Below are 19,819 nucleotides of genomic sequence, written 5' to 3'. Positions count from 1 at the left end.
GTAACGCTTACATCACACCTCACTGGCACTGACTGCTGATGTGTCTCCTAACATTTAGATGAGTTTGAAAAGAAAAAGGGAAATCTCTGTCATGGATACAGAAGCTGGATGATTGTTTTGTTTTGTTTTTTACTTTCTCAGAACTGTTGTGATTTTTATATATTAGGATTTGTAGCCCTTCCCTTTAAAGGTGCAATATGTAACTTTTGTAAGGAACTGTCACCATGTTGTGACACTTTCCTATGAGACAGAAAATCTGTGAAAAGATAAATCTCCTCCACTCCCTTCCTGAGTTACTATTGCCGGTCTGAAGAAATGCACCGCTCACCGTAAAAATCAACCAATCACAGGTAGGAGGAGGGGCTTAGCGCTGTCGATCAACATCATGTACAAGAAAACAGTTTTTCCACCGTCATTGGTGGCTATGCTAGCTAGCCTCAATTTCACAAGAGGCGCTGCAGCATAGCAGAGAGCAAGAGGGGATGAGGAGCGCCACACAAGATGGTGACTGATAGCGCTAAGTCCCTCCTTCTGGCTCTGATTGGTTGATTCTAGTTAGAAGTTTGATTTTTGTTTCACACATAAACTATCACAACATAGGAATAGTTTCAACAAATATGTATAAAAATGTTTTTTATAAAAATACATTGGTCAGCTTTAATGACAAAAAGATTTTTGTATATTAATTAGCTCTAAATAAAGTCAGAGAAAACTCTCTGCTCTCTGTTCCTCCGGTTCTGACTCTGAACCGGAGGAACCATGTCATCGCTTGCAGCTAAACTGAGCTAACGTTTAGAGAGCGTTATCATTCCTCTGCACATTTCCTGCATGAACATAAACTCACCAGCCACTTTATCAGCTACTCACCTGCTAAAACCAGGCTGGATCCCCTTTTCCTTCAGCTTCAGACTAATTCTTCTTAGCACAGATTCTACAAGGTCTCAGAAACATTCTGCTGATACTTCACTCCATGTTGGCAGAAACACAGCATCTCAATATTACTGCAGATTCAGTGGCTGCATATCCATGATGCTAATCTGCTGTTCCACGGCATCCCTCAGGCGCTGGATTAGGATTTGGTGACGGTGAAGGCCGCTGACTTACAGAGAGCTCAGAAACCAGTTTTACATGATACGGTGCATCGTCCCAGTGGAATCATCTATCAGAAGACTGCAGTGGCACAACTAAAAAAAGTAACAAAAATAGCCATGAATCAGTTTAAAATGTTATTTCATAAGTTGTGGAATAATACAGTTTTGACTTAATACTGTATTTACTTAATATCACCTAATTCAATATAATTAAACTAAATGAATAAACATTTCCACTAACAGAAATGGGCAAATTGAAATTCCGACAATAAATTTGCTTAACGGAAACACGCCAGTTTCGAAAAAAAAACTTGTTTTTCCGCTACAGTGAGGTTGTTTTCTGCCCTACTGAAATAGATGTATTCTTGCAGAGCTGAAATGGAAACACTTTTCTTGACTCACTAGAGTCACATGATCAACAGCTGGATGTTGCTACTGGTGGAAATGCCAAATAAGATGACAGGAAGCGGTAGGACGATGATGGTTTGTTGATGTAGCTCAGCCATGTGTGACTTTAATTTCATTTCTTATTTAGTGGAAACACAACAATTGCAAAATTGTGATTTTTTTCTACATTAGAAGAATATCAAAATTTTGTGCATATTTGTAATGGAATCACAGCCACTATGAATGTGAGGTCATTATGATCTGTCCAGGGCTGCAGGTCTGATGTCCTGCAGCTTTTATGTAGCTTCCTGGTTCAACACACCTGAACCACATCACTGAATCACCACACATTTTGGTCTTCAGTTTAGTTTTCTGTCATAATCTCTTTTCTTTTTTTCTTTCTTTTATTTTTCAAAGAAACTTGATCTGTTCAAAACAGATTTGATTTCAGAACATCATGTTACAAGTTTGGATGCATTTTGTTTCTCCTCCGCTGGTTCAACTATTCCAAGCAATTTCTAACCGTTTACATGACGTCCATGTTGGGACATAAAGACTAAAGATGAAACAGAATTATGAAAGCCAGCATCCAGGTTGTGTCTCTGCCTCACAGCTTTATGCTCTGATCCAATTAAGGCTGTGATGTACAAATAATAATAACAAGTAATAGGTGATAATAATAATAATAATAATAATAATTAATAATAAGACGTTCCCGCTGTTGTTAATACCAAATGAGTCTGAAATTCGTCCAGCCTGCTGAGTGGATCCCTGTTGAGATCCGAAGCAGCCCGGGGCGGGACCAGAACATGCTGCATGGATTATCGCTCCCATCTGGCCTCTGAGTCCCAGGAGGAAGTGGAGGGCCACACATCCTGATGTGACCTCAAACCCGACAAAGAAAGAGAGAGAAGAGAAAGGGGGAGAGAGAGAGAGAGAGAGGGATCTGCATCATGTTTAATGCCAGAAAATAGACAACTGGCTCACATACCAGCTGTACTCTGACCTGTCGCTAGAAAACATCTACAGACATCAAACACTGAGACCGACTGGATGTAAATCAGCTCACAGGAAGACTGAAGTGCAGTTGGTTGTTTTGTTACCCTACATTGCTTCATTTGTTTTTATAAAAAAGAAGAAAATCAGGATCAGATGTTGGTAGTTTATTTTAAATGTAAACGAGCGTTTCCTTTTTTTGACTGGTGGCGTTTGAATTCATACATGCTCTGATCTCACGGTTTGCAGTAAAACACGTTCTGGGATAATAAACCGTCTGTTTACTTTCAGGTCCCACAGGATGATTTGTCTCTATAAAATATGCGTTCAATCTTTATAACTCATGTCCAGTTTGGTTAACTGCATCAGAACGCTGTGCAACACAGTAAAACCCAATAATGTCATTTTTTAAGACCTGATATCAATAGAGAAAGGAGAGTTTAATATGATAAGATGGTTCTTTTAGTGTCCATTCATAGATGAAACTGAAACCTGGAGATGGAGAAGTCATTAAATTGGATCAGTGCGCCACAGCGAAGGGAAAATAATGTAAAAGAGGCTTGGGAGTCTTACTTCTTCAAAAGAGAAAAAGACGCAACGGCGTCTCCGACTGACCTGGAGTTGAGAGTAAAAGCAACTTTCACCTGGTGGGAAAAAAAACAGGTTTTGTTGTCCATCTTCTCATTGATAAGTTCTCAAAAAACGTCTTTGAAACTTCCAGCCACCCACTCAGTTAATCCCAATCTTGAATTTCTCAAGATTGTTTAAAACCTCCTGGGCTCTGAGGAACCGCAGCCAACCGGTTTGTCAGATTTGATTAGAGTCGATGTTTGCGTCACTTTAACTGCGGCGCTGAGCGAACAGCGTGATCTCAAAAGAGTTTTGAGAAAAAGCAGAAAACCTAAATGGTACCGACAATTTGACAAATGCAAGACTTAAAGTTGGAACGTAATTATAGTTGACATGATCTGACTCCGACTCTGTAGTCATTTTGCACACACACAAATGCAGGCTTGGTGTGTGATGGCCTGCAGAGCACACACACAGGCCAGGAGGTCATAACCTCACATTACAAACCTGCAAACTCTTGTCCTGTGTGACGTAACTCAGAGTGGAGCCTGGTGCTCTGAACACACACAAAATACTACCAAGGGTGTTGTTTTTTTATCGTAAGTCTTTTGTTCTCCTTGATGCTTGTGTCCAGATTTATGACTTGATGACATCGTTTGGAAGGGATTGAAGGTGAAAGACAATAATTGCAGACGCATATTCAAAAGATAGGATCTGAGTCTCACTCTGTACAAACAATCAATTTTTATTGCGCATCGGAATGCAGCGTTGTTAAATTTGTGGCACCTTTATCTTTCCTTATGAGATTTAGAATTTAATAAGCACGAGTGAATAAAACCCTGTATGCAGTTTTAATGCTGCATACATATCTGGCATGAAAACTTTTTAAAGGTGCAGTGTTATGTAAAATCAACTTTTTGGAGCTTTATATTTGTCATCCAAAACATTCCTGGTGTGTTGCCCTGATTCTTTCATGCATGTTTTAGAAATCCTTTTATCTCCCATGGTAACTGTTCAGCTGTAGAAAACTCCTGGGTGGACCTGGCTTCCCAGTTACTCCCACCACTCGGCTCCTTCAGACTAGCCAGCAGCAATTAGCAAACATCTGGTGGAACTGTACATCTGCTGAGCTCATTATAGGAGCTACTTCTCAGTGAAACGCTGGTAAAAACGTTGCTAAAGGGTTAATAGAGGAGCCATGCTGTGATGACTTCCTGAAGGAGGAGTTTCAGAAAGAGCAGGAGCTTCTTAAAGAGACAGAGACCCAATTTGAAGGTGTTAAATTACAAAGTAAAATTTCTTTTAAGTCATATTTGGTAAATAGAGCAACCAAAGGTAACACTTACTTGATTGTGCTATAAAATGGCACCATGTGGCACTACAACTAAATAACACTGCCCCTTTAAGAAGGAGATTGAAGCCAGCTGTCATGTTGACTTTACTTTCCTGTGTGATTTTAATGTCTGCAATAGGTGCTACATAAATACATTTTACTCATTTTCTTGATTTTACAACTGGATTCCTCCATTATAATGTGCAGAGACATTCTGACGTTACTCAGAGAGCCACATATAAGACATAGTTCAAAACAACAAAGTGTAGTCCAGTCAAACCAAAAGCAAGCCACTGCTTTAACATCCTGACTGACCGGTAAAGCGGGAAGAAACTAGTCTCCAGATTAAGTAAACTGGTGAGTCAGATTACTATGGGTTTGCATTTGTCATATTAATTATCATTTATTTTGAACCATTTCTTATGGTAAAAAAAAAAAAAGATTTAGCATTGTTACAATAAATTTCAGTTAATGTAAAAAAAAAAACTGACTCAAATGTTATTTTTACTGTTTTTATTTCCCTCTATAGCTTCCATAAATATAAGAACATTTGAAAACAGGATTAAATAAAGTATCTTTGTTCAGGTTAGTGGCATTAATCCCATAGTTTGTGTGACTGGAGTCTTAAAGAAGCTGATATCAAACTGGACTGTTCTTCCAGTATTTGTGTTTGTGTGGCTCTGAATGCCATTTCAACCAGTTTTATCATCACAATAGTACAACAAAGTGTGGTGATGAAAGTCCACATCACCTTGGTGCATCTCTAATATTTAGCCAGCATAGCACTGAGGTCTCACACAGTGAGACACAGTCAAGTCTTGGATGATTTTTTTCTTTGTTTTGAGGTGAAAATTACTGTCTGACTGAAAAAAATAAATAACCTGCATAATTTGACATAATGTGCTTCTTCATTGTTGTCACGGGCGATTATCTAACTGAGCATGTCTGTTTTCCTCTCTGTTCTGCTCGGCTCCTTTTGTTTATCGTCATCCGCTGTCAGAACGCTACGCGCAGTTAGCCCGGTTTTCCTGTCCCGGCTCGACGACTCCCGCTGCTCTCATGTTTAACAATCCTCTGAGAGGTTTGGCTGAATGTGCAGCTGATTAGGTCAGATTGCTGGTTGGCTCAGGTGGCGATCTCTAACACGTTTAACACAAAGCTTGTTCCAGGCAGTCAGGTTTTTTTTCTTTCCTTTCATTGAAACTGTCAGCCAAACTAACAGTTTGTTTAAAATAATTTTCCCTAATTTCTGCTGCTTGTTTTTTTTTTTTTTTTTTCACAGCTAGAAAGTGCAAAGTTGGCTCTAAACCACAGAGACACAGCAGCTGTATTAAAATCTAATTAGTTCTTGGGATTTTGCAGTTTTCTTTTTGCTTCTTAGGATTCTTCTTGTTGAGTTTCCTTTGAATAAATATTTTATTCTACTGTTCTCTGTTGTTTTTAATTTAGTTGACGACAGAAATCAGAAGCATGGCCACTTCCAGTTCAGACTTGTGGGAGCGATGTATTTGTTTATTTCAGGTTCTAACATTTACTGCTACCTGCAGGTTGATTGGACTGTCTGTGGTTCCCCCCCCAAGATAACATGAGTTTAGTGGTATTTGGTCTGTCCTTGTTAGAAACAGGTGGCTGAGAAAGCAATATGAAATGATCAGACAGTGAGATCCCAACCTCCCGGTGGAATGCTCCATAATGCCTGCTAGCAGACAGTGTAATGTCCACATGATCAGAGCTAATCTCTCTCCCCAATCACTCATTCGTTCTGCTCTCAGAGCGCTTGGCGAGCTGCACAGCAGAGTTATCAGAGTCCTGGCCTGCATCAGTTTATGTGTATTTAATGCCTTCTGGTCACTTTATTGTTGTAATGCTTTATAAGTGATGGTGTCTGTTGGTTCTAATCAGATTGTCTGACTGATGGCTTCCTAAGTGACATTTGTTGTTCCAGTAGTTCCCAGAGCAATCACCTTCATCAACCAAAACAACAGAGAAGATCAGGGACAAACACAAATGTTAGTTCATAAATCAGAGTCCACTATAAAAAGGTACTTGAATATTAAAATTTTAATTATTAACTTAATTTTATTGATTTAGTTAAAGTATACTGGTTTGTCAGTGCAATGTTCCCTAATGGCTACACTCTAAAAATGTGAACTACTTTATGTTGGTAATAGAATTAAAATGATGTTCAATCAGCCGCTAATCTAATTTGGTATGAAGTTGTTTTTTGTGGATTCCTTGATTTAATTTACAGCTCAAAGCTGTAGTATGTAACTTTTATTAATATTTATCTCATGTTTTTTAAATCTGTCACAATCCTGTGACAGTATGGTACAAGACAAGATAATGCGTGAAAAAATCAATCTCCTCCACCTCCTTCCAATTCTGATTGTCATCTATAGAAATCTACCACTCCCCGGTCAAAGACAACCAATCAGAGCCAGGAAGAGGGTCTTAGCGCTGTCAATTAAGCTCATACACGCGCTGTTCCGTGTGCTAATGGTGGAGAAACAACTTACTGTAAACCTGAGCATTCATGACAGGCTCTGCAGTCAGGAAGAAGCCATAGGCTAGCAGTCTGTGATCAAAAGCCAGATGTTACTACTGGTGGAAACCACAAAGAAGACGACAGGAAGTGGTAGGAGGATGATGGTTTGTTTTTGTTTTTTTCAGACAACGTGCAGCTGGCTCGACCTCAGCTGTCACAGCATCACAGTTAATAAAAATCTGTGTCAGTTGAAGGTGTTGAAACCATGACTACAGTTTCCCCAAAACGCCGCACACGCAGATGCTCCCCAGGATAAGGAGCTTGTTTTTGCAAAGGCTGAATAAAACGCTGAGGTCTCCTCTGATTGGCTGATGGATGATGAGCACCACCACCTTTAGCGCTGAATTATGAATATATTTAATCTATCTGTTGACATCCGTCGCTGCCATGATTTCAAACACCTGAACAAACGTATTAACATGTGATTTTCATTTTGTTTCTTATTTAAGGGAAACACCGCAATGCAAAATTGTGCTTTTTCCACATTAGAGGAGTATAGACAAAGATTTGCCCACATTGGAAATGGAAACGCAGTTAACGGCTCTCGTTTTACCTTTTCAGGCGTCTTTATTGGCCATTACCTTCCTGCCGCCTGCGTCAAACTCACCATGATTTCTCTGTTCCTTCATTTCTTCTCTCACTCTCCTCTCAGTTGTTTGCCTGTCTCCTCTCCTCTCCTCTCCTCTCCTCTCCTCTGCAGACAGAGAGAGCTCAGTGAATGTACTTTTCACTATAAACATATTTGGATTGAACTGTGGCACAATTACTGTCACCTTTCACCTGCATGATGAAATGATAGTTCTCCACCCAAGCTGGCTGATGTCACTCTCTGGGAACAAACAATGGGAGGATTTTATTTGCGGTGTAGCTTCTTGCTCTCTGACTTATGTGTGCTGAGAATGATGGGAGTAAATAAAAATAAGTCCACACTGACAAACTGTTCTTTCAGTTTTGCATCAAAAGTACTAAAGAGGACAGGGTGAGCCCCAAGTTCTTGTTCACTGGCTGCAGTTTTGGTGGATTCTGTGTTTATTTTTTATGCCAACAAAGAAATGTTGTTTTTTTTTCTTTGGTTTTCAATGAGGTCAGGATGACAGTGGGGATACCTGGCCAAGCTGCTGTGATGAGAACACGGAATATGATGTCCTTGTGGGTGAAAGTCCAACCTGCTAACTGTGTAAAGCTCGAAGATGACTTCCATTAAACGCCTGTGTTTCCTGGGATTCGCTACATGACTTTTGGCTGAATTAATCGAAACACAGAATCAAGTCCGCTGCCACGTCGGCCACCTCAAATGCCTGACAGGAGACATGGAGCAGTTGCTCCATGTCTCCTGTCAGGCAGACGTGGTGCAAACACCGTCGAAGTGTAAACTTCGACGGTGCAGACTGAGTGTTTTGTATACTTCATCTTGTTCCATGACGTATAGTTCATGAACGCGGCTGAATGGGCACGCAACCTGACTGCAGAAAGAGCCAACGTGAATTTAAACGGTCACCGGTTGCCACAGTAACCTGCCTTCGTCTTACTGTTTTAATCCACAGGCATGAATGAGGCATCTATGCGTTTATGTCTACGGTTTTAGTATTGACTAGCATGTTGTCGGTGTACTACAGCTGTTTATCACAGCCTGCACTACAAAAAAAAACACACAGGTTTAAGTATTTCTGGTCTAGTTTGCACTTCAAATATCTTAGTGTACTTGAATTAAGACAAAACTAACTTAAAAGCAATTCATCAGCAAGATATAGAAGCTTGTTTCAAGCATATAATGCCTTGATATAGATGAAAAAATATCAATATTTTCCATTGGCAGGAAAATTGTTTTGTTATAAGTAAATTTAACACGGAGGTTTTTGTAGGTAACAGCAGGAACCACCGCCGTCCCTTAAAAACAAGAGTTACTTTTTCTCCTTTTGCTTCTTATCTGATGTCTGCTGTTTTGTGCCAGACTTTGAAGGGGGATGCTGCTGTCAGTGTTGTTCTGCAGAGTCACCGAAATGTAGGCCAAATGTGTGCCGACGTCTGTGGGCCGGCCCGGCAGGCAACAGTGAGCAGCTACACCGAAAAAATGTTACAAAATTCCATGAAGGTTTGGCAATCAGTCAGCCTTGAAGGTGTACATTTGTCTATGTTATGTAAAATATTACGATTCCCTGGTCACAGTTGAGTTTGTGAAAATAATCTTGCAGTAAAAGCAGTAAAAGCATATGAAGTTCATATATGAGCAGCAAGGAAAGCCTTTCTTTTAAATGATCAAGACCTGACATTCAAAGGCCCCTCAGGGTTAGGAATGTATTTTCTTCCTGGTTCAGGAGTGGCAGAAATCCCCGAGATGAAAGAAGTCAACAGAGTCCCCACAAACCCAACAAGCAGCAGATGCGTGGGCCGGGGTGTGTGTGCGTGTGTGTGTGTGTGTGTGTGTGTGTGTGTGTGTGTGTGTGTGTGTGTGTGTGTGTGTGCGTGTGTGTGTGTGTGTTCTCGGCCTCATCCTTTGAGACGTGGAAGATCTAGCAGACAAATCCAATTTGGTGGTAAACAGGTGTGTTATGCCGAGCCAAGCCTGGTTTTGGAGTGTGGGAATCTGGAGTATTCAGGTGTGTGTGTGTGTGTGTGTGTGTGTGTGTGTGTGTGTGTGTGTGTGTGTGTGTGTGTGTGTGTGTGTGTGTGTGTGTGTGTGTGTGTGTGTGTGCTTCATGTGGGGGAGCTGCTGCGATGTACATCGTCTTCGTCGTCAGTATGTTTCTGTTTATTTCATCCTCCTTGCTCTCCCCGTTCCTCTGCTCTCTGTATCTCGGTGGTTTCGGAGCCTATTTCTGATCAAATCAACCTTCCTGCCCCGTGGGAGCTCATTTCCCTGCTTCCAGTTTTCACTCCTTCTCCATCAGTTATTTCCATATTCCTTTGCTTTTCAAATGTGGCACACTTCGCCGCAAAAAGGTCATCCAAAACCTTCGCTCTTTATTCTACCTTCTTTTTCATTGTTTTGTTTATGAAAAGTGGCACTAAATATGTTAGTTTGATCACCAGCTGATAATTCTCTTTAAATCAGAGCTGAATTGACTTAAAGGGTCAGTATTGTGTAAAATTAACTGTTTTGTCATGTTAAAATGTTATTCCCTCATCGAAAACAAACCTGGAGTGTTGCTTTGATTTCTTTGAGAAATCTTTTAATCTCCATGGCAACCATTCAATTAAACGCCTTGGTGGACCTAGCTCCGCCTGCGAGGATGCAGTCAGTTTCCAAGCTTCTTCATCACAGAGCAGCCCTTCGCCACTCTGCTCCTTCAGACTAGCCAGCAGCAATTAGCAAATACACCTGCTGGAGCTCGTTATAGGAGCTGCTTCTCAGAGCAACGCTGGTAAAAATGTTATTAAAGGGTTAAAGAGGAACCATGTTGGGATGACTTCATGAAGGCAGAGTTTCAGAAAGAGCAGGAGCTTCTTAAAGAGACAGAGTTCCAATTTCAAGGCATTAAATTACAAAGTAAAATGTCTTTCAATTCATATTTGATATTTAAAGCAGTTTTATAACGACTGAAATTGACAGTGTGTGGCTGGAAAACCCATTATACTTCAAAGACTTTTAGCTTTTTTGTCCATTTTTGTGCCCTGACAGATTTCACAGTTACAGCTTAAATCTCCAGGCTCCAGTGTCAGAGTCTATTGTGTTCTAGTTCCTCCAGACTCACCTCAGGGGGAAAAGGAGGATATTCCAGGTTTGGCTCACATTCCTTTTTCTCTTTATGGAGGAGATCTGCGAGCACGTTGTGTGGCCTTTGGTCACCTGGAGGCAGTCCCAGATATGTGTGTCAGCTGGGCCGCTGACTTTCATACAAGACGTCTGCCGCCTCACTCCCAGAGAGCATTCATAAATGTTAAAACGTAAAAGCCCGGAGCGCAGCAGGAGCCAATATGGACAGATATGAGAAATATTGGACCTAAAATGAGAAATTACAGAACGGAGCCGAAACCAAGATGTCTCACACACAGCAACCAGCTGCAGAATGGTTTCCGTTTTGGGAGAACTGTGGCACAATGTGAATGATTTTCACAAACACACTAACTGAACCAGTCCAATGTTGATCACTAAGGTAAGCATTCAGTACCTTAGCTAAACCTTGGAAAGGTGAAAAAAGTGCTACGACACAGTCAAATGTATGACTTAGCAAGTCGTACAGTGACTGTTTATAACAGTGAATGGAAGCAGCAGAAAGTCTTTACTTTCTACACACAATCAGTCGTCTCTCTCGCTACTTAAACTCTGACTTTTTTCCACAATTAGAGTTTCCACATGTTGTTTGAACCCTAAAAGTCACTCAAAGCTGCTGCTACACATGAGACGATTGACAGAGAAGTTACAATACCAACATGCTGTTTTCCATTTAGCTCACGCACTGAGCAAGATGTGAATCCCTGTGGAGGTTATTAATTCAGTTCATTTGCAAAATCTGTGGAAACTTTAGGCTCACAAATAACACCCACAGTCTCCTTCGTGACCTGTTATCTACATAATGCCACCATCCATATATTCATACTATAATGGTGGTTCTGTTGAAAAGAGGTTTTGCCCTAATGGTTCTTGTTTTGTCCTAAAAGAGTTTTAGAAAAGTGTGTTTCAGAAGAACCCGTCTACCTTGAAAAAGTCCAGCTCTTTTCTCATTTGTACCTTCAACGTCCTCGTCTCTGCTTTGACAAGTTCCATTCACTTACCTTCGTATTTATGTCCATGTAAATATGAATATATTTCTGTATAGATCTCTTGTGTTCCTACTGTCCCTCAAAGGCTTTTCCCCTCTACAAGTAACGTTTATTTATACACATCTAAATGCATGCTGCGGTTCTTGTTCTGTGTACAAAACACTTTCCTCCTCATACACACACTTAAACATTTCTGACAGGAGATTCAGTAAATTATGCTGAAACAACTGGATTCTGGACCAAGGCACCACAACAGTCTGCTGCCTGTAGGCATGTTTGCATATTGTGCAACTTAAAATATGTTTTTCCTTTAAAGAATGTCCAACAAGAGTATAGTTAGTGCATGTTTAGGTTAATATAATCAGTGCGTTTTGCTGCTGAAACACATCAGCTTAGGAAATGATGTTTTATACACGAGACTTTTAACCAACATTCTAGTTTGACATTTTAGTTTGGTTTCAAAGACTAAGCTACAACCCCTGGCAAAAAGTATGGAATCACCAGTGTTGGATGAGCAGTCATTCAGACATTTCATGCTGTAAAACAAACTCGGATCAAAAACATGACACAATATTAAGGTCATTCCAAAGTGCAACTTGTTGGCTTTCAGGAACACTCAAAGAAATGAAGAGAAAATATTGTGGAAGTCAGTGAATGATACTTTTATTGACCAAACACAGGGAAATAAATATGGAATCACTCAATTCTGAGGAAAAAAGTATGGAATCATGAAAAACACATAAACAAAAGACCATTCAAAATACATCACTAGTATTTAGTTGCACCATCTTTGGCTTTTATAACAGCTTTTAGTCTCTGAGGCATGGACTTGATGAGGGACAAACAGTATTTGGTGCCTACTCTCTTCTATAGCAGTTGCCAGATCAGCTTTGCAGGTTGGAGCCTTCTTGTGGAACATTTTTTTCAATCTCCACCACAGGTTTTCTATTGGGTTGAGATCTGGACTATTTGCAGGCCATGACATCGACTGAATGTGTCTTTCTTCAAGGAATGCCTTCACTGTTTTTGCCCTATGGCACGATGCATTGTCATCTTGGAAAATTATTTCATCATCTCCAAACATCTGTTCAATTGAAGGGATGAGAAAACTGTCCAAAATGTCAATGTAAACTTGTGCATTGATAGAAGAATTAACCACAGTCATCTCCCCAGTGCCTTTGCCTGACATGCAGCCCCATATCATCAAGGACTGTGGAAATTTGGTTGTTTTCTTCAGGCAGGCCTCTTCATAAATCTCACTGGAACGGCACCAAACAAAAGTTCCAGCATCATCACCTTGTCCAATGCAGATTCTTGACTCATCACTGAAGACAACTTTCATCCAGTCATCCACAGTCCATGATTGCCTCTCCTTAGCCCATCGGAATCTTGTTCTTTTATGGTTAGGTGTCAATGCTGGTTTTCATTTAGCTTTCCTGTATTGAAATCCCACCTCCTTTAGGCGATTTCTTACGGTTCGGTCACATACATTGACTCCAGCTTCCTCCCATTTATGCTTCATCTGTTTAGTTGTACTTTTTTGGTTTTCAAGACAAATGACCTTTAGTTGTTTGTCTTGACGCTTTAATGTCTTTCTTGGTCTACCAGTACGCTTGGCTTTAACAACCATTCCATGCTGTTTGTGTTTGGACCATATCTTGGATACAGCTGACTGTGAACAGCCCACATCTTTAGCAACCATGCGTGAAGGGTTACCTTCTTCAAGAAGTTTCACAATCCTCTCTTTTGTTTCAAGGGACATTTCTCTTGTTGGAGTCATGGTTCTCGCCACTCCACTTCGTCCAGCAGCCCTCCAAGGTGTCATGACTGCAGGTGTTTTGAACTGCACACTAACGGGCACATCTAATCTGGGGCAGGTGTCCATTTAGGGAAAGGAAATAGACTGGGTGTGTCCTTTTTTCTACCTCCAATTTGAGTGATTCCATACTTTTTTCCTCAGAATTGAGTGATTCCATATTTATTTCCCTGTGTTTGGTCAATAAAAGTATCATTCACTGACTTCCACAATGTTTTCTCTTCATTTCTTTGAGTGTTCCTGAAAGCCAACAAGTTGCACTTTGGAATGACCTTAATATTGTATCATGTTTTTGATCCGAGTTTGTTTTACAGCATGAAATGTCTGAATGACTGCTCATCCAAGACTGGTGATTCCATACTTTTTGCCAGGGGTTGTAAATCAGTAAACAGGAGTGAGTTGGAGGGCAGATTTCCTTTTAAAGTTAGGTAATCACATCACACCAGCAGCACATTAGAGGACGACGTGTTGTTCATTTCTGATTGAATAATGTCCCTGTTGTTCCATTTAGAACAGTAAAGGAACAACGTTAAAACATTTATGCTTCACACTCAACATTTTAATGCTTCTTTTGCACCACCACAAAAAACGGACGCTCCGGTCAGACTCTGTCCTCATCTTTGTTTTGTTTCTGGAACCTTAAAAAAAAAATTAATGGGTTCAGTTTTTCCATGTGTGAAGATCCTGATGAACCGTTATTTGGCTCATACGCAGGGTGAGATTTATGGAAAACGAAGCAGTTCATTCAAAATAAATCCATTCGGGTGTAATAATGAGCTATCTGGTGAATGCAGAGCTGAGTGTGTGGAAAAACTGAATCTGTAGAGCTGATTTTCTCTGTCGAACCGTCTTCAGGCTCCTAACATGACAGCTGTTATGTCACTGTTCGTTATGCCACATAAAAGCTTTTGATTAACAGCCTGAAGCTTTCAGATGGTGCAGTCACCCAGATTTAACCTCCCTGAGAGACTTTTCAAGTGATCGAATCTCTTTATGCCTCTGTCCATTTGCAAATCGATGCCCTGCGCTCTGCTAGCCGCCGTCCGTTCTTTTCTCCAGCCGCATCAAATACTCAAGATGTCTGATTCACTGTTCGCCCTGAGGGTTACACAATGAAAACACAATCATCCTGCACTTCCACTGTGGACGTCTGACTTCTCTGCTTCATCCAATAAATGATAAAAGAAAAAAAAACAGAAGAAAGTGTCAGTCAACAAGCATTTATTACGCTGGCTGCATCTGCAACTGAGAGACAGTTGATAGGTGTGAAGATTTTTCTCTTTTTTATCACATGTAAATGTTTAAGACTTTTAAAACTAACAAATTATATAACTTATGGCTACAACAACTGCCATTAAACATTTGCGATGACCACTGTAATCTTTTACATGCGTCTGTTCTCAATTCATCTATATTATACTGGCTTTAAAGGTGCACTAAGTAACTGTTATAAAAAAAGTTTCTTTTTGTTGTTGTTTTTTATATATTTGTTAAAACTGTCACCATGTCATGACAGTTTGTTAAGGAAAGTTATTTTCATAATTCCATTCTGCGCAATTATTTGGTCAGTGGAAACACAACTAGTGTCTCACAATAGAGAGGAGAGGCTAGATGAGTCTGACCACTCGCTAAAAATAGCAATAAAGTTGCCAAGTTGGAGAAAACAAAACAGCCAATGATGATCTGGCAACCAGTGCAGTTAAATCCACTCTTGTTCTTTGGAATAAAATAAGATCAAAATGATGTAACTCCACCACCTAAAGTCACCATCTCAGTGTCCTGATTATAGCATCTTGTTAAATTATGCTATCTGTGACACACACACTGTCAGAAGCAGAGCTGTGTCACCTAAAGCAGAGAAACTCCCACTTTCTTCTCATGGACCTCTTGTGCAGCTGCCACTGTGTATAATTTATGTGAGGCTGGCAGTAGTAACGCTGTGGCCGCAGCGCCGCACACCGAGGAAACTCCCGGTGGCTCTCTGCAGACGAGCGAGGCAGAGGTGACAACGCCAGGACACGTTGAGCCGGAGCCGCAGAATCTGGAGGACGGCTGACGGCCATCGGGAGCAAAGGGTCGTGTCCCAACGGGTCTGCAGGGACTTTACCGGGACTTTCTGGATTGCATGTGAAGGAAATCTCCTCGTGGGGGATAAATCACGATAGATCTGGGTCATGGCCGTCAGAGACTGCGGAGCCTGTAATAATGTGATACTATCAGTCCCTGAGGGGGGAATTGTGTTTCCTCCTGAGTCTTTGTTGGGAAGTGAGAATGGCAGGTCGGCCACAGAGGAGCGTCTCTCCTCTTATTCAGATGGAAATGGAAAACTGAGCAAACACGAGGCAGATAACTGAAATAAGTCTGCAGATTTCATTCAGACTTTTATAGCTATGCAGCTTCCACCACAAATTAATGTTTCCAAATAGGAACAGTTTGTTTCCTTGTGATCTTATCAAAAATTGCAAATACACATTTAAATTAGTCAGTTCTTATCCACCTTATAACGTTTTGACCTCCTTCTCTGCGTGAATTTTTCTTCAGATTCACTTTATTGTTGCTAGCAATTAATCGACTTATGGTCAATTGTTGATTAATTAATTAGACTAAAATTAGTTCCAATCGATTAACTAATAACATCTTCTTAGACCTTCTTTCAGTGTTGTAGTTTGGCCTCCACCCAGAAGAGGGCACTGCTGGTCATCCTTAAGCAGATTAAGTTGATACAGAAACAAAGATGGGGAGCCATACTAGATCGGGAAAGACAAACAGCAGTTTTTGCAGCGGTCAACCCTGTTGATGTAAGAGGTAGCTCAGGTTTTTAAGAAAATCGCTGCTTCTCAACTAATTGTCAGTTGGTCAATAACATCGATCAGCTCTAGAAATGGGAGTTTTTAGATTAACCACAGAAATTTTTTAGAAAAAATTTTTAAGTTGTCAAAAGTAAAACAGTTTTGACTCAGAATATTTCCAAAAGTGGAACATTTTCGATGTGGTAGAGTTTTGGGACTCACAACATAATGACTTATGACAAAACGACACTCTGCTGAGTCATTAAATATAACATCTGACTCTATTATGCCACACAATAAACAATAATATAATAAGCATTTAAGAACTATTGTATTATTTAGATTCAGTAACTAAAGTTTCATCTCAGTAACATGAATGTATCACACTGACTTGGTCCTGTATTTAAGAAAGGGTTTTATAATGTAATTTTTTTTTCATTTGTTATGGAAATGACCAAAATATGGCCGCCTGCAAAGCAGAGAAAAAACAAAATGAGTGAAATTAGGGAAGTAGTCCGATTTCACAATGACATCCAAACAGAATCTGAGACAGAAAAGAATAAAATGGAGAGGAAGAATAACAGTGTGATGGACATGTTTGAGAATGACGACAAGTAGAGAAAATAATATAAAAAACAATCATCTTACAAAAACAGGGGGAAAAAAAGCAAGATAGAGCAGAACAGCAACAATGACGATGATTAGGAGGAGATCGTAGAGAGACTGGCGGTGACCATGGCGACGTGGAGCTGCGTGGATGAGTCATCTCCTCCCCAATAATGAGGGCCAGCGTCGGGTCGTCTCTCACCTGTCGGTTTGGGGAACCACAGAGGGAACGCAAACAGTCCTCCATGACCTGGAAGTCAGAGACGTTCATGATGATCTGGGTCTGATCCCCTGAATTACATCTACTTCTGTCAGAACATACCATCTCATCCACACACACACACACACACACACACACACACACAAAACACCTCCAATGAAAAGAAAGATTTCATTTTAAATTTTGATACTAAAATTCGTGTCCGGGTGGCTAACATGACCTCATTTTTTAAAACAGTAATTATTAACATCTCAGTTAGAAAATGTGCATTGAAGTTCTTGTTAAAATCCAATTCAAAATGTGATTGAATGTTTTTTTATTTCTGTAATCTTAGTTGGAAATCTGTCTGAAGATGAAAAATAATGTTATTATAATATTGATAAAACATTGATGGTTTTAAGGTTCTATATTTTTTGGAAAGCAAAAAAAATAAAAGAGAATAATTTTCAATACAAGGTCAGGTGATACAATAATTAGTGTCCTGAAAATACTTGTCAGAAATTTGAAAGAAAAAAAACAGAAACGTAACATATGAGTCCCGTTCGACATTCTGTGTAAGAAAGTTTTCACTCCATGTTGCTGTTTTTTTATTTTTAGGCCGTTACGAGGCACATTGGTGAAACATGAAACTGTCGCTGCGCAAGTTACTCACCAGGTTGTTGCTAGGTAACCAGAATGAGTGAGTTAGTAGATGCTACCAGACTCGTTTAGCTAGCTAGCTGTTAGAGGTTGAGCAGCTAAAGCCTTTCCTCTGCCTACATCCCCCAGAATGCCGAGCAGTTTTGGATCAGAGTTCTGGGAAATTATTGAACATTACATCAGACGTAATATCTACTGTCATTATTTATGGCAATTTATATTGTTATTGATTTATTGTTGAGCCCTAACTGAAAGAAGCTGGAGCTGAAATTCACTGTTGGAAGAAATAAATCAAAACCTTCATTCAGGTTTTGTGCAAGTGGTGGAAACAAAGCAGTTCAGCTCACCTGACTGCTTTTAAACTTGGATGTTGATGTGGAAGAACTACAAATAATTTGATCTAAACTTTAAATAATGATAAAGTGTTTTTCTTCTTCTATTGTCTTTTCTTTGCAACACCTTTCCATATCCAGTCCCTGTGCTACGCAGCTTGAATGACCGATTTAGACCTGGTCCCTAAAAATAGATTCCCCATGATGTGTTTACTTTGAAAATGTGTCACATTCAGTATTCAGTATTGTATCAGCAGCTGAATGGTCTCAGCAACAACATCTATGGTGACGCCTGCTATAGAGGCAGCCACGAGTGTGTGTGAGTGTGTGTGTTTAGGAGCAGATGTGTAGGCCATCCCCTCACAGTGTCATGTTCACAGTTTGTCAAAGATTTGGAAGAATTCGGTTACATTTGATTGGCTCATTACCAAAGCACTTATTCATGCATGATTTTCTTCCAGATATTCCTGTAGCATACCACAGATGTTCAGCAGCTTTTGTTTTTCCCGTCCCTCCTCTGCAGATTACAAGTGGCCCCTTCCCTCCGACCTCTGTCCGATCTGGATCTACCTGGACGTCCTGTTCTCCACGGCGTCCATCATGCATCTCTGCGCCATTTCGCTGGACCGCTACATCGCCATAAGGAACCCCATCCACCACAGCCGCTTCAACTCCCACACCAAGGCTCGCATCAAGATCATGGCGGTCTGGACCATTTCAGTGGGTGAGCGCACCAGGAAAAAAAATAAAAAATCTGATCCAATCAAACCTAATCAGACTTATGAAAAGGTCAGATCTCACACATTTCCTGAGAACTCTCTGTTTCAGAAAATAAACATGATGGGGAGGGAGTTTCTACGGTCTGGCCTTAGCTGAATTGGAACAATTTTTTTTTGTTGGGGAGAAAGAAAAAACTCTGAAGCTTTTAGAGTTTGGATTCTAAAATCAAAAATCAAAGGAGGTGTTTTCACACCTGATAGTCCAGTAGATTTTATTCAGTTAAATCTGAGAACCAAAATTGCAACATTTGTAACGTTTTCAGCTGCTGTGATTCTCTTTCATACTCTGTGTCAAACGAAACAAACCCTTTGAAAAACCTGTTCCCTTCCTCGCCTGTGGGGGCGCTGTACCAAGAACTACTGATGGAGAAATGACACAAAAACCTCAGTAGAAGACACTGAGTTCCTTCTTCCTTCTTCAGCTACTTCAAAAATGGAGTAGCATCAGATTTTAGCGGTTGTTGAAATTGTCTTTTGCCTTTGGTAAGAAACTACGAGCCGTTTCTCCCGCTAGCGTTAGACTCTCACGTTTGTTTTGGTTGTATTTGCTTTTGTATGGGTTTTCGGTCTGCTTGGTCTGCTTGGCGTTCACATATGCATTCCAACCACGCCGGCGTTCACACGAACCGACCTGAGATCTGGGTTTTTAGACGGACCAGAGTTTGTTTTTTGGTCCACATCGTAGTTCACACCTCCCGAACGAACTGGACTTTCTAGTCAAACGAACCTGAGTTCAGTTAAAGCAGACTAACCAGGGCTGGTGTGGGTGAATCAGAAGTCTTTAGTTTGTCCAGAATCAAAACTGCATCATGATTTTTTTGTCCTAGTCTATGAATAAAAAAAAACAAGCAGGTAGGGTTCAGTGGAATCCACCATCACTGCCTCATTTGAATTCAGCGAATTTCTCAAAGTCATCTCAAAGCTGCGGACATAATCTGGGCTAGACTTGCAGAAAACCTTCCTGAACAAACTTGCTTCAAACAGTCTGGAGCCAAACAGGCTAAAAAAGATAATT

At 40.4% G+C, this 19,819-nt stretch overlaps 1 protein-coding gene across 1 annotated transcript in view; it reads left to right on the top strand.

The window, feature by feature from the left end:
* The window catches only part of htr2aa (5-hydroxytryptamine (serotonin) receptor 2A, genome duplicate a), a 111,358-nt gene that overhangs the window by 68,915 nt on the left and 22,624 nt on the right, over nucleotides 1–19,819 (top strand). The window contains exon 2 of the mRNA XM_088011899.1: nucleotides 18,549–18,749. Within this exon, the coding sequence (XP_087868025.1) occupies nucleotides 18,626–18,749 (124 nt within the window). The 5' untranslated portion in view covers nucleotides 18,549–18,625. The remainder of the gene's footprint in view (nucleotides 1–18,548; nucleotides 18,750–19,819) is intronic.

The sequence above is a fragment of the Poecilia mexicana genome, unplaced genomic scaffold (assembly GCF_051168715.1).
Source record: "Poecilia mexicana isolate PSO_F unplaced genomic scaffold, ASM5116871v1 scaffold_2, whole genome shotgun sequence".
Lineage (NCBI taxonomy): Eukaryota > Metazoa > Chordata > Actinopteri > Cyprinodontiformes > Poeciliidae > Poecilia > Poecilia mexicana.
This window is presented reverse-complemented; position numbering and strand designations above follow the sequence as displayed.